The sequence below is a fragment of the Stigmatopora nigra genome, chromosome 13 (assembly GCF_051989575.1).
Source record: "Stigmatopora nigra isolate UIUO_SnigA chromosome 13, RoL_Snig_1.1, whole genome shotgun sequence".
Lineage (NCBI taxonomy): Eukaryota > Metazoa > Chordata > Actinopteri > Syngnathiformes > Syngnathidae > Stigmatopora > Stigmatopora nigra.
The window spans coordinates 11,126,737-11,140,668 of record NC_135520.1 but is presented as its reverse complement, the minus strand read 5'-3'; the positions used below and the strand labels follow the sequence as shown (position 1 = coordinate 11,140,668).

General features: G+C 40.5%; 1 protein-coding gene across 3 annotated transcripts in view; it reads left to right on the top strand.

The window, feature by feature from the left end:
- atrn (attractin) overlaps positions 1 to 13,932 on the top strand; it is a 57,452-nt gene that overhangs the window by 4,267 nt on the left and 39,253 nt on the right. For all 3 annotated transcript variants that reach the window (XM_077730628.1, XM_077730627.1, XM_077730626.1), the window contains exons 3-10: positions 1,675 to 1,788; positions 3,170 to 3,298; positions 3,541 to 3,737; positions 4,784 to 4,952; positions 8,969 to 9,059; positions 9,154 to 9,403; positions 11,231 to 11,414; positions 11,483 to 11,637. In XM_077730628.1, the coding sequence (XP_077586754.1) occupies positions 1,675 to 1,788; positions 3,170 to 3,298; positions 3,541 to 3,737; positions 4,784 to 4,952; positions 8,969 to 9,059; positions 9,154 to 9,403; positions 11,231 to 11,414; positions 11,483 to 11,637 (1,289 nt within the window). The remainder of the gene's footprint in view (positions 1 to 1,674; positions 1,789 to 3,169; positions 3,299 to 3,540; positions 3,738 to 4,783; positions 4,953 to 8,968; positions 9,060 to 9,153; positions 9,404 to 11,230; positions 11,415 to 11,482; positions 11,638 to 13,932) is intronic.

The following is a 13,932-nucleotide window of genomic DNA, read 5'->3' as shown; positions in this document are numbered from 1 at the left end:
TTGGTCGCTGGTCTTTTGGTCGCTGTTCTTTTGGTCGCTGGTCTTTTGGTCACCGGTCTTTTGGTCGCCGGTCTTTTGGTCGCCGGTCTTTTGGTCGCCGGTCTTTTGGTCGCCGGTCTTTTGGTCGCCGGTCTTTTGGTCGCCGGTCTTTTGGTCGCCGGTCTTTTGGTCGCCGGTCTTTTGGTCGCCGGTCTTTTGGTCGCCGGTCTTTTGGTCGCCGGTCTTTTGGTCGCCGGTCTTTTGGTCGCCGGTCTTTTGGTCGCCGGTCTTTTGGTCGCCGGTCTTTTGGTCGCCGGTCTTTTGGTCGCCGGTCTTTTGGTCGCCGGTCTTTTGGTCGCCGTTTTTTTGGTCGCCGGTCTTTTGGTCGCCGCTCTTTGGTCCCCATTGGTCGCCGTTTGGGTTATGGTTGTCAAATATACTTAGATATTAAACCCTAACCTTAACCCTAACTCTAACCCTAACCCTAACGGCAACCAAAAGACCGGCAACCAACGGGGACCAAAATACCGGTGACCAACGGGGACCAAAAGACTGGCGACCAACGGGGACCAAAAGACCGACGACCAAAAGACCAGCGACCAAACATCCGGTCACGGTTCTTTTCTCTCGCCATCAAAGCTAATGCTGACAGTCGAGTCTGTCCTGTTGTTTTTCTGGCATAAGTTTTGATTTTGAAAATGTCCGTCTGACAGAAGCTGTGGACACGGTGGTCACTGTCAAACCCACTAATGTGTACTCACTCATATTTTTCTGCTGAAGGTATGTCAAGGAGATCAGTGGGAGATTTTCCTGTAAAATCATTCATGGCATACATTACAATCAGTTCTGTTATTTTCCGTGGCAGAAATCGAAAAGTACCGTGGCTCTGCGTTAAGATGGAGAAGGCTGCATGTGCAAAAGTTTTGTGGTATTCCCGAAACTTGACTGATGTCTCTGTTACATCCCAGTAGCTTTCTCTTGTTCCCATGCGTTTTAACACGGGTCGATTTTTTTTATATATACTTGTTTTTCATTTTGTGACATTAATAAATATTTTAATGATAATTTTCTCACATGTTTGTGTTTCTCACATATTTCTTACAAAATTGGGGTACGCTGGCCAATATTAAAGGGTTTAGTTGGTAGTTGTGCGTGGACTGTGGAACGAATTAGATATGTTACATATAACGTACCCCATTATTTCCCAAATTTTCAAGTTACAAAAAAAGTTCTGGACTCAATTAATTTCGCAAGTAGAGGTATGACTATATATGTGAGAGAAAATACATTCAACTTACAATTTCTGCATGACAAACTTCTAATAATTTATTTTGATTCTGATGACTTCCATCGATGTTAATGGTATTTAATGAGTTCTTATTTCTAATGGGAAAAAGCTGCCTACTTTTAAACAGTAGTGCCACGACACTGAAAAAAATGCAACTCTTCACCCAGTGGTTGTAGAGACATTAGACAAGGGAGTTGCGACCAGATAGACAGTGCCCATGATGTTCTTATGTGCAGCCTCTCATGTCCGCTGTATGCTCGTGTATCAAAATTTGTTATCAAAGATAAATATTTACTCAAAATGTTATTCATATCTCAAATTGCTCGTATGTCGAGGTATTACTATACTGGAATTCTCAGATGAAATGATAACAAATACCTAACTGGAAGTATTTTTTTCTCTTTTAGTCCCAATTCCATACTTCGCTTACGCTTTGAGCATTTTGCCACCGAGTGCGGCTGGGACCACCTTTACGTCTATGATGGAGACTCCATCTACGCCCCCCTGCTGGCTGCATTCAGGTACTCTCACAGGCCTTGTTCAGACAGGCAGCCAAAATCAGTTTTTTAAACCATCCTGATTGAAAATGGCTCTTTTGTAGTATCACAGTGCACAGAAATCCGATTTCTGCTAAAAAGATTGAATATGGACAAGGTGCTTCTCAATCTGAACACCTCTGATGCGATTTGAGTGTCCGTCATGTGATGGAGCGTGCATGTTTATTGTCAGTCTGTGGGCACCATGTATCACGTATTTTGTGGGCGATGGAAGAAAGAAGAGCCAGACAGTCATGGTAACAGTTCCAGAGGAAGATAAAAAGCTTAAGGATCATGGTGTTAGGAAACAGTTTTCAACAGTTGCACTTCTGAATGTCACGCTTAAAGTCTTTGTGTGTTGACAATGAAGTACAAGACGGTGTTGAAGGTCTCTGCCATCGTTTGTGTCAGGTGTGTTTATAAATATACTGCTATCCTTCACCACTTCGCAGTTTCAAAATGTGCGGCTTCAATACATGGCAATTTTTTTTAATCTAAGGTATAAAAAAAGTTCATAATGTCAAAATCTACGCTAAAAGTCGCAACTGGAAGATGGGGGATAAAAAGATGGCGGAAGTTAGAGCTTTGCTTCTTCGTCGGCACTGAATTGGGTGGCACTCAGTGCTGAAGAAGCGTATAAAGAAGAATGACTCACCGAATATTTATAAAAGGCAGAGAAATTCGCATCACGCACATGGGAAAAAAAACTAAGCCTGATATACCTGATTCCAGTATGAACCCTAAGTAGTGTAGGCAGGTAGTAATCATGCTCGGACTCGCGTTTGCGCTGTTTCCCAGCTCAAGTCTCATGTAAAATTGTATTGTATTGTTTACTGAATAAAATCTGTCATACCAATAGTACTTTAGCGATCGACTGGTAGCTCGTGATCGACCTATGAGGACCCTGGTCTTGTCATTGTACAACAGCATATCTGTACAAGAAGAGAAACGCCTTAATCAACAAATTCAACCGTCCTCTGCTTTAAAAAACAAGAACAAAGCCCATGTTTTCTGATTCGTTTATAACAGACAATGATGTTTTTTAGGTCGTTTTGTTACCTGACATGTTTCGATCCCACGCCTAGTAAGGCGAGTACAGTAATCCCTCGAATATTGCGGATACTGTAGACACGGCATGACCACAAGAAGACAAAATGAACATCAACGGAAGCCAATGTTAAAAAACAAAAAGTTTAACAGGGTGAAATGTCTAGAAAATAGGTAGCGGTTTTAGATATTTTAGTATTAACATTGTTTTAGGTTGAGGGAGAAACTCATGAATCTTGATGGTGGAGGATCCTTCACACAAGTGGGATCCCGACTTTCTGAACTACTGTGCTAAGCCAAGTTGTTTTTTTATTGTTAGCGGTCTGATCATACCTGAGAGTACCAACAACGAGACAGTTCCTGAAGTGGCGGCGCGGTCGGGCTATGCCTTGCTGCACTTCTTCAGTGATGCTGCCTACAACCTCACAGGATTTAATATCTCTTACAGGTAAACAATGGGGAATAAAGGTGCACGCTGTCAATCATTGAACTGAATAACCTTTTTTTTCCCAAGCTGGAAGTTAGAAGTTGAACTTTGAATGCTTGCAATTCCCCTGATAGATGTTTTTTCTCCCCATTCATTCCATAAGAGCAGATGTGAGCGTCAATTATTCATCCGATAACCTGTAATGTTTTATTCACAGTTTGCTTTTTAGCAACGTGTGCGTATGTGTGTGTGTGTCGCGGCAGTGTGAACACGTGTCCCAACAACTGCTCGGGCCGAGGTGACTGCTACCCGGACGTGGACACGGGAGTGCCGCGCTGCCGCTGCCTAGATGGTTGGAAGGGCGATGCCTGCGATGTCCCCTATTGTCTTCAGGACTGTGGATTCCCCCAGCGAGGACGGTGCCGGAACAAAACCTGTCACTGCTCGCTCGGTTGGCAAGGTGTGTTGCTGGAAAAAATCATGAAATAGAAAACTACGACAAATACTATAAGATTAATACATGCGTGGCTAACTCATTCACTGACATTTTCAGCAATAGACATAAAATCTGTCAGTGAGTTCATTCTTACCATAAAATTGAAGCTGTTAAAATGTTATGAAAAATGTTAATATGTTTCTTTTGCTTTAAGTATTGGTGTTCATATGCCCATGACACTGTTTGGTCAGTGTGAATACATTTTTTAAGTATGTTTTTTTTTCCTCACTGTCAAAGACATCCAATGAGTTAATTAAAGCCAAAACTAAAGATGACTGGATATATTACAGATGATCCACAAAAAGCACACAGTATTTGGGAAAAAAAATAACACCTACCAAAATAAAATACATTACAACAACGCAAATCAATGTTACTCACTAAAGATCCAACTTGTAGGACAAGTAGGCTTTTGTTGTTGATGATGACGACAGGGCCTATGTCCAATTATTATTATTAACTTAGCTCACAAAATTCTCAATACGGATTGTCATACTATAGGAATAGAATTTTATCCCACCAATAGGAAAGCTTCCAGAACAGTAAGTAAAATCCTGCCTAATAAAATGGGGAAGAAAAACTTCAACCTAAGAAACCCCATACTGAATTCAAAGGTTGTATTCACAAAATCTTCTCATAAAGAAATAGAAACCAACTCGATGTATGTTCCTCGCATACCACTCGCATTGTGGACGTAATAGTAAAAGATTTTAATATGACCATCATGTTGTCTGTGAATTTTACCAATCATGATTACACACTATCAGGATTTAGAAAAAAACAACAACGAAGCAGTATAATTGCAATGGATTACAACCAGAAAGTATGACAACTAACACAAAAAGTAACATAACATCTCTTACTCTGTACGGATGTGGAAACCTACCAAGAGTTTTAAACTTACAAAATTTGTCTGAGCAGAAACGTCTTACGATACAATTTAACGTTGTTTATTCTCAAAGAGCTGGCCTGTACAACACAAAAACTTCCTGTTTTCTTCTTTCGTCCAGGCCCTGGCTGCTCTGTGTCAGTTCCTGCCGACTCAGGCTTCTGGACCCGCGAAGCCTTCCCTGAACCCGGTCTGGCCAGAGCCTCGCACAAGGCCGTTGTGGACAAGGGTGTCATGTGGGTCTTCGGGGGATATGTCTTCAATGCCACTGACTATCACATGGTCAAAGCGTGAGTCCCAGTCACTGTCATCATAATCACATTTACTCATCTAACTGCAGTTGACGAAATAGAAACGAAAGAGAAATGAACTGATTTTACATCTCGCACACCAGAAAAACTTGCCATATTATTGATTACAATTCTCAAACTAAGAAAACATCAATAACCTTCAACTCTTATCACAGCTAAGACTGTCGTAACTTGTTAATAAGTCAAGTGATTGCACCTTAAATTAATATGAGGCTGGTAGTTTTTCTGTCTGCTCTTCATCGCAACAAGCATGCGTTTGAATGTGCCGTGTGCATTTGATACATGTTCATGTTAAATCTTTGGCTTCCTTGTTTGAAATGACACAATATACTGTGACACAAGAGCCCACTGTGTTTTTCTTGTCATCAGAGGTTGTTCGTTCTACATTTAAGTCACAAAAGCATAGCGTCAGCCTTGGCCCAAGATTTCCTATATGAAAAATTATTTATTCCTTATTACTTAAACATAACCTTCATACACATCTAAAATGTGTGTGTAATACCCATTAACGTGACTAAAATTACATTTGAACACAATACTTATATATGATTGCAACACACTGAAATAAGCTTTAATTTTATTTCATAGATGCCAATGAAATTTAATCTTCTCTATTTATTACAGTGGTGCCTTGAGATACGAGCTTAATGCGTTCCGGGACTGAGCTCGTGTTTTGATTTACTCGTATCTCAAATCAATGTTTGCCATAGAAAATGAACTAAAAAAACAATTAATTAGTTCCAAACCTCTGAAAAAAGAGGATATTGGAATGGAAAAACATTTTAATTTGTTATAATTTGCCATTCATTAACAAAGTAACGAATAACTAGTGGTTATAATGATTAATTCAATTATGATTTCGTGGAGAGGAGAGAGGGACAGAGAGAAAAAGAGAGACTTTTTAAGTAGCAACGGGCTCGTAACATAACAAACAAATTTAAATGAACTTGGTTTACGATAGACACACAAGTTTAATCTAACCTTACACTAAGCTTAATTCCAATTTTGTTTCAAAGAAGGTAAAAAAAACCTTTGTTCTCCCAGGTTGGCTCTATTTGCCTCCATCCTGACTTTTGTTTTTTAAAAGGAAGCTATCGAGGGTTGTTTGCTTTTGTCTTCAAAATATTTGGAAAATGATGCACACCGTGTCCTCACAAAAGGATAACGCACGGCCATTTGCCAACTTGCCCGGGAAGTAGTACTTCTCTCGACACTCATATGTGAAGGTATTACTGTACTAGTAAAACTACCGTATTTTCACACCCATAGGACGCATCGCCTAAAAGGGCGCCATCTCAGATGTGTATGCGTGTGTATGTTCTGTTTTTTTGTTCATAGATAAGCTGCTTCGGCCCAAGGGGCGCTAACATGACAATATGCTAGCGTATGTTACGGTCGCATATTTTATGCTTGCTCGAAACTCGCTGGAGGAAATTCTTCCGAAAATGATGTTTGCAAATACCGTGGAAATGCGTCCTACCTTACGACCAATCAGCCACACTGTGCATCTAGGGCACATCATGTAAAAATCAAATCAATCAAAAGCTTATTTTGTCATCATACACAGATGAATATAACGAAATTGGTGTCCTACTCCACAAAGTGCGTTTTTTCAGTAAAAAAAAAAAACATAAGTAATATAAAAATATAAAAGGTCACAGGGTAAATTCTAACACATTCCACATTGTTATTGCTCACCCCGAAGTTATTGCACAGAAGTGAGTGTGTTGTGATAACGCAAGTTCAGAGTCCTGATGGCTGTGGGGAAAAACTGTCCTAAGTCTATTTGTCCGTGCTTTGTGAGACTTGTAGCGTCTGCCAGACGCTACAACGATTCATACATCAACTCTGCTTTCAGCTTTAACAAATAAAAGATTGAGTTTCCACACTTAGAAAAGGTGAAGAAATTCAACCACTCGTCTATTAGGATCCGACAGATGATGATTTGGCGGGCAGATTATTGAGAGCTTTATTCCAAGTCAGCTCTCGCCCGTCGAGTCAGCTCAGAACGGTCTATTTTTAGTAAGGGCGATGGCGTCTCCCATAAGTTCACCCGGAGCTCGCACATGGAAGCGTTTCTGGGAAAATCCACCACTTACAGGGGGGATGACATTAAGGGCGACGACGTCCGCTGTAAGATTGCTCAAAACTCACATTTCTGGAAAAATCCACCCTCACAGATGCTTGCAGCCCTCCAGTCTGCTCGGAAAGCTCTATTTTGTGTGTACTTCTTTGGTGCTCGCTCAGTTGAGTGGCAGATCCCAGCGTTCCGCCATTTCTCTTCGTAGGATAGCAATGAAAGGGGTTTTCTGCATTGCTGTGTGAAGACTCTCCTAAGCAAGTCCACATATGGTGTCATGTACACATGCTTAACTTTCTCTTGACGGAGACAATGGAAGTTGTTGTGGAAAGTGTAACACTGTTTTCATTGTTCAGTGATGAAGCCGTTTTCATCTGGGATTCATGCAAACAGTTGCACCTGTGGGAAAAAGTGAAGGCACGAGAAATACACACCTTGCTCCAATTGGTGAAACCTTCTGGTTAGCAAAAGATCAAGCTTTGAACAAAGTTTTTGGCTCCTTTGGAAAGCCCGAAAATGCACTGACCTGGTGATCACATTGGAAAAGATCGAGGAAGATGACACAATGGAGCTTGCTGTTTGGCCCAAAGCCAGAGAAGCACATTCATAAGGATATTTGAAATGGCAATCCCTGTCTTGGGTGGCCCGGAAGCATAAGTGCTTAGCACGTCTGCCTCACAGCTCTGAGGTCATGGGTTCAAATCCTGGTTGGTCCACCTGTGTGGAGTTTGACTGCACACTCTAAATGACTATGAGTGATTGTCCGTCTGCTTGTGCCCTGCGATCGGCTGGCCACCGATGGAGGGTGTGCCCCGCCTCTGGCCCGAAGTCGCTGGGATAAGCTCTAGCACCCCACTGAGGATAAAGCGGTTCAGAAAATGAATGAATCCCTGTCTCCAAATATTTTCAGACAACTGGCATGGATCTACAAATGACCCAGTGCTGAATAACAGGCATAGAAAACAACCTGAGAGGTCTTTCATATAATAATAATAATCTGACATAGGCTTTGTCATCATCATTGACTCGACAAAAGCCTAATTGTCATCATACCCATCTCTGCGTATGACGAAATTGGTAAAAAAATATAAAATAAAATATAAACTCTTACTGAGCTTTTCTTAACACAGGTGGAATGTAAAAGGACCTTCTCCCTGTTGAAATTTATGAAAAGCAGACTGGGACCAGGACCCACTAGGCATCAGTGTCAAGCACCATCAATATTTCCTTCGCTGTTGACATCATCTAGTGACTAGATGATGTCAACAGCGAAGGAAATATTGATGGTGCTTGACACTGATGCCTTTATTGAGAAGGTAGCAGAACCCAGTGCATCGTTCTGCTGAATGCTGATTTCCAAGGCAGCTTTTACAAACTGGGGTCCACATTTGTTAGTCAGGGGCCAGGTCAAATATTTACTATACAGTTGTACCTGTGAAATTATTGGTTCCAGAACTTGTTTCGTAACATTCATTTTGAATGGGAGGAACTAGCAATAGAAATGATTGGTTCCAGAACTTGTTTTGTAACATTAATTTTGAAGAACTGGCAGTAAAAGATAAATGACAACAAAACAGCAAGATGATATAAAAAATATTTTTTGGGGGAAAATTAATGTTTTTGAACGAAAACCAATACTTTTTTTCTTGCCCATGAATCAATTTTGAACGGGAGGAGCTTGCAGTGAAAGAACTATTATGTTTTAGTGCCGTTGATGGAATGATTGGTGCCAGCCTCTCTTCGCATAAATGGATTTTGATGCCTAGGGCCGTTGATAGTGGTTCAAGTGGTAGTGGTTTCAAATAATAAAACTGACATTTATTATTCTATAATGGCATTGCTGAGTTCATACAAAACAAGTCCAAATTAATACATTTTATAGCTCATTTTTTTAAAATTGTTTTTGTGGCGTTAGGTTAAACTTAAGCAGCAAATTGTGGCTGATGCTGGACCCTTCCGTCAACACAGTACCGCCTCGATACGGACACTCCGTGGCACTCTATGAGGTAAGTTATGTCCTCATCTCTTTCTATTAATGGCAATAAATGTGATCCAGTTCTAAGTAGGTTTTAACAATGGTGTATATTTTCCTTTGCATAGGGAAAAGTGTACATGTATGGTGGAAAGGTAGACTCTACAGGGAATGTGTCCAGCCAGCTATGGGTTTTCCATCTTCAGAATCAGACATGGGTTCTTCTGAGTCCACGTGCAAAAGAGCTGTATGCTGTTGTTGGCCATTCGGCCCATGTGGTGCCTCCACTGCGAGAAGGAGACGATCCCGTCATGCTGGTGCTTTTTGGCCACTGTCCTCTCTACGGATATATGAGCCTCGTGCAGGAGTACAACATACGTGAGTAACCTAAACTTTCTTTGGTTTAGGCTTTTACAAGCTTTCTTGAAAATTTAAATGTTGGAAAAATTAAGATAAAATCTTAAACTTTCCAAGCATAGTCTTGGGATCAAACATCCTGAAACTTCAGAATACTGTCTTGAATGTTAAGGTATCACCTTCAAACTTTAAAATGCAATTTTGGGATTGGATACAGTAATACCTCGGTTATAGTGGTTAATGGGGGGCTCGGAACTCAGGTGAATAGGGAAAATCCGCGATGTAGGGTCAAAATCTTCAGTGCTGAGTCCTAGCAGCGAGCGTAAGACCGGGGAAATCCTTCCGCTTGCGAGTTTCAGCGTGGATTTTCAATTTTTTATATACTTAAAAAAAGTAATACAAAAATAAACAATAAGAATAGAAGCCACCTCGTGGTGTAGAGCTTCACTCACCTGACTTTGTTGCGGGCTCTTCCCGCAGGTGGCGGTATGATTGGGAGTCCGGATTGTCGTTTGTCCCTCTGTGTGCAAAGCGCGAAGTAGCGAGGAATCTCTGTCTACCATCTTAAAACATATGATGTAGGTTTTCGGGGATTGAAAGTATTGAAACTTTGTCATAGTATCTCAAAACTTTGGAATACCATCTTCAAATTTTAGGAAAACAACTTCAGGATTTGATCTAGAGTTCAGATGTACCACCTTCAAACTTGGTCATACTATGTTGGCATATTGCCTTGAAACCTGGCTTTACAACCTTGAAACTTCATAATTAAATCCTGAAAAATGTAAAGATCTAATCTTCAGACTTCGAAATCCAGTTTGTCTTATCTTACAGTGGTGGACCATCAAGGCCTCCAAGGCCTTTTCTGCTAGCCTAAAAAATATCTGAATCACAGACTGATGTAAATTATGTTTTGTCCATGAATACTTATTAAATAATTCCAAATGGTCAGCTTCCTTTCATTCCTTTTCCCCTGGTTGTGGTGCTTCCAGATGATGTGTTTTCATATCTAACATTTAACCAATCACATTGCAGCCATTATTTGTTGCCGGGGTCAGAAATCTACCTGTAGGCCTTTAAAATCAGTTCCGCGGGCCCTGTAACATGAAATAAGTGTCGATAAAACTTTGCTTTAACCAATCAGATTTCGAGTAGGCAACACCAAGGTCTTCTGGCAGGTGTAGGGAAGCGTTTTCACAAACTATGATTGTCTAGTGATAAGAGTGTACTAGCCAGAGCTAGCAAACTGTATCTGTTCTGAGCTGCACAAGCAAGTATATTTTTATGTCAATTTAATAGCGATTATATCAACTCATATTGGCTGATATTGGCTGTTATTGAGGGTTGGATTGATTCGGACGTGGCACTACTGAAGGCCTAGGTGTGAAATAGACGGCCCACCATTACTATCTGAGATCTTCAGAACACTGTCTTGAAATTTTAGTGTACGGTCTTGGAACTTCAAAATAAGCCTGCGCCCACAGGGGCGCTTGGGGACTGGCTTACCCACCCCTGGGATAGGATACACCATTTTGAATCTTAGTCATACCATCTTGAAACTTCAGAATACACCTAAAATGTTCAGGAAAATGCCCGAATATAAAGTTGAGAATAAATCAAATATACCCTCTTGAAAGTTGGTGATATCATCTATATGTTGCTGCATTTTATTGTTTCATGTCACGACTTGTTGATTTTCTGAAAAGTTCAACACTGTTTTCAAACATCAGAAGACCTGGATCATACCTTCTTAAAACTTCTGGATACCATAATGCAACATAATCTTACTCTCTTGAAACATTGACCTACCATCTTATAAGATTTTGCCACTCTATGCTCCCTGGGTAGACCACAACCAGTGGAGCGTGGCGGCCACGGATGGAGCTCTGATCCAGGGTGGCTATGGCCACAGCAGCGTATTTGACGCTGCCACCCGAGCCATCTACGTGCACGGAGGTTACAAGGCCTTCAGCACCAACAAGTGCGGCCTGACTGGGGACCTCTACCGGTTGGACGTGGACACTAGGAAGTGGTGAGAGTGCTTGAGCTGACTAAAAGGTGGGTGCTTGGCCTTACTCTAATGTTTTGGTGTTTTGGCAGGACCATCCTGAGGGACAGTGGGTTCTATCGGTACCTCCACACAGCAGTGATACTTAGTGCCACCATGCTGGTGTTTGGGGGAAACACTCACAATGACACCTCCATGAGTCACGGCGCGAAGTGCTTCTCCTCAGACTTTATGGCCTACAGCTTGGGTTGGTACATGCTAAGCAGTCCCCACATGAACACCACCTACACATTACACACACATATCTACTGCCATAACGCTAGGAACTTTTAGACTGCAAACTTATTTTAAAGTATCAGTTGGTTGTACATTTTTCCCATACTCAATTAATTGAATAAATGATCGGCAGATTAACCAATTATTAAACTAATCTTAAATTGACGTCCTAAAGGTATCCTTAAAGCCTTGAACTCCTCAGTGTCTCCTTCACTTTAATAGAACACACACAAAAAACTCAATTAAGGTTGGCAATATTTTCCGCAGTACAAACATGAACCCTCCTTCAAAAGTGTTTTTCTTTGTGTACGTGGGGCCTCAACCATAGTATTTTAGTTTTTTCATTTAGTTTCATCATTTGCAAAATCTAGAATTGTAATACCGTATTTACTCGCATTATAAGGCGCTTTTGTTAGACAAAAAATGATGACTGTATCGAGGGTACGGCTTATATGCGCATAAAAACACGACATGCACGAAACTGCAAGTTGACGACGCTGACACAATGACATCATGACCCAATGATGCCGTGACGTCATGACGCAAGACAATGCGGCCGATACAGTCATTTATTTCAAAATAGAGAAAAGATAATCATAGAAAACGCTAAACAAAATGTATTTTGACGTCTATAAATATGAATCAAGGAAAAAATAAACCATATCTCGCATAAAATGTGGAGAAAAAACTCACTTGGGCCAGTTACTACTCGCTCAGGGTGACGCCATCTTACTGTAGTTAAACGTGCTCTGACTGGCCAGATGCGAGTACACTTGCTTGTGCCTGCTATTGCTCTTTCAGAGAGCTGCCACCTTACCGTAGTAAAACATGCTTTGACCGTTACGTTTACCATGTCAGCACATCACAATAGTTAAGGCTGATCGAGGGTCTCACGGTTAATCGTTAAAATATAAACGTTGATACCTACGTAATGTGTATGCTATTATTGCACCCAGAGACTTGGTGAACACTACGTATACCTCTATGGTCATTACTCATATTTCCCGGTTGTACTTACGTTCCTTCTATTTTGAAATTTGTCCATGTGCAGACAACATCCTCCCTTTCGGAGCACAGAAAGGAAATTATTATACATTTGTGATTAAGAAATAAAACAAAATTCCGCTTTCATTTTTTTTCTTTTATTTCTTGTTTGAAAGTGACAACTATTGCAGTATCATGAGCCATTGAAAAAGTCGAGATATTTCGACATTAGAAGCAATTTGGCCGGCAGAACATCTTAAACTTCTGGTAAGAAAATGGTAATTTATGTCATTATTAAGCATCAGGTTCTCATCAAAATAGATTAATTATTTTTTTTCAAATTAGATAATTTGATATTTTGCATTTACAAAGATAGGCATGCTAACTTATGATATTGACCCGAAAATGTGCTTTTGATTCATGTAGTATCTCAGATGTACCACGTGCGAATATTTTCCCTTCAAAATAACACATTTCTACTCCCTATTAAAACCATAAGTATGGAGGTGAAAATTGTGAAACAGGGGGCAGCCTATTCGTGAGAAATTGTGAAATTCAACAATATTAAGGCAACTTTAAGGGTGCGGCTTATATGCGAGTAAATATGGTAATAATAATAACACATTTTTGTAATTATATTTGTGACCTAACATAATACAGAGTATCAATTTACTTGGCCTGAAATTGAAGTGTTTCCTGTCAAGAGACTGAAATGTTGACCTTTTATACAATTCGAATTTAATAAATGTCTTGAAACTATTAATTGATCATAATAGTGGTTAGTTTGATATTTCTTTATTCATACAGTGGCATTTTCAGACCAGAATCATAAGGTGATTTACAATTTTAAATTTAACTATTTATGCACACACTCACACATCAATCATGCTGCCGCCATTCATGGTGCTGCCAATCAATCCACTATGGGCAAATTAGAGTTCAATGTAATTGGCCCAGAAATCATTCGACATGGACAGTCGCAGCCAGGAGTTTAGCCAAAGACCCTTTGGTCCCCGGAAAACCCGAGCTATTAACTGCTTCATGTGCGCCCCATAAACTACTGATTGAACTGATTCAAAGTAAACGTTTCTAGGGTTGTCTTCATTAGCTTACCTTGCCAAATCTCAAATCTGACTAATTGGCATTCCTGAATGAGCCGCTCCCAATCATTGCTGCAATTAGAAGACCTCTCCTGACATTGCAACAGTGATATAATAGGACTCCCACTCTTAGCAGTACTGCCATTGGACACCAGGTAGCACAGTTTGTCTTTGTAAGGTAA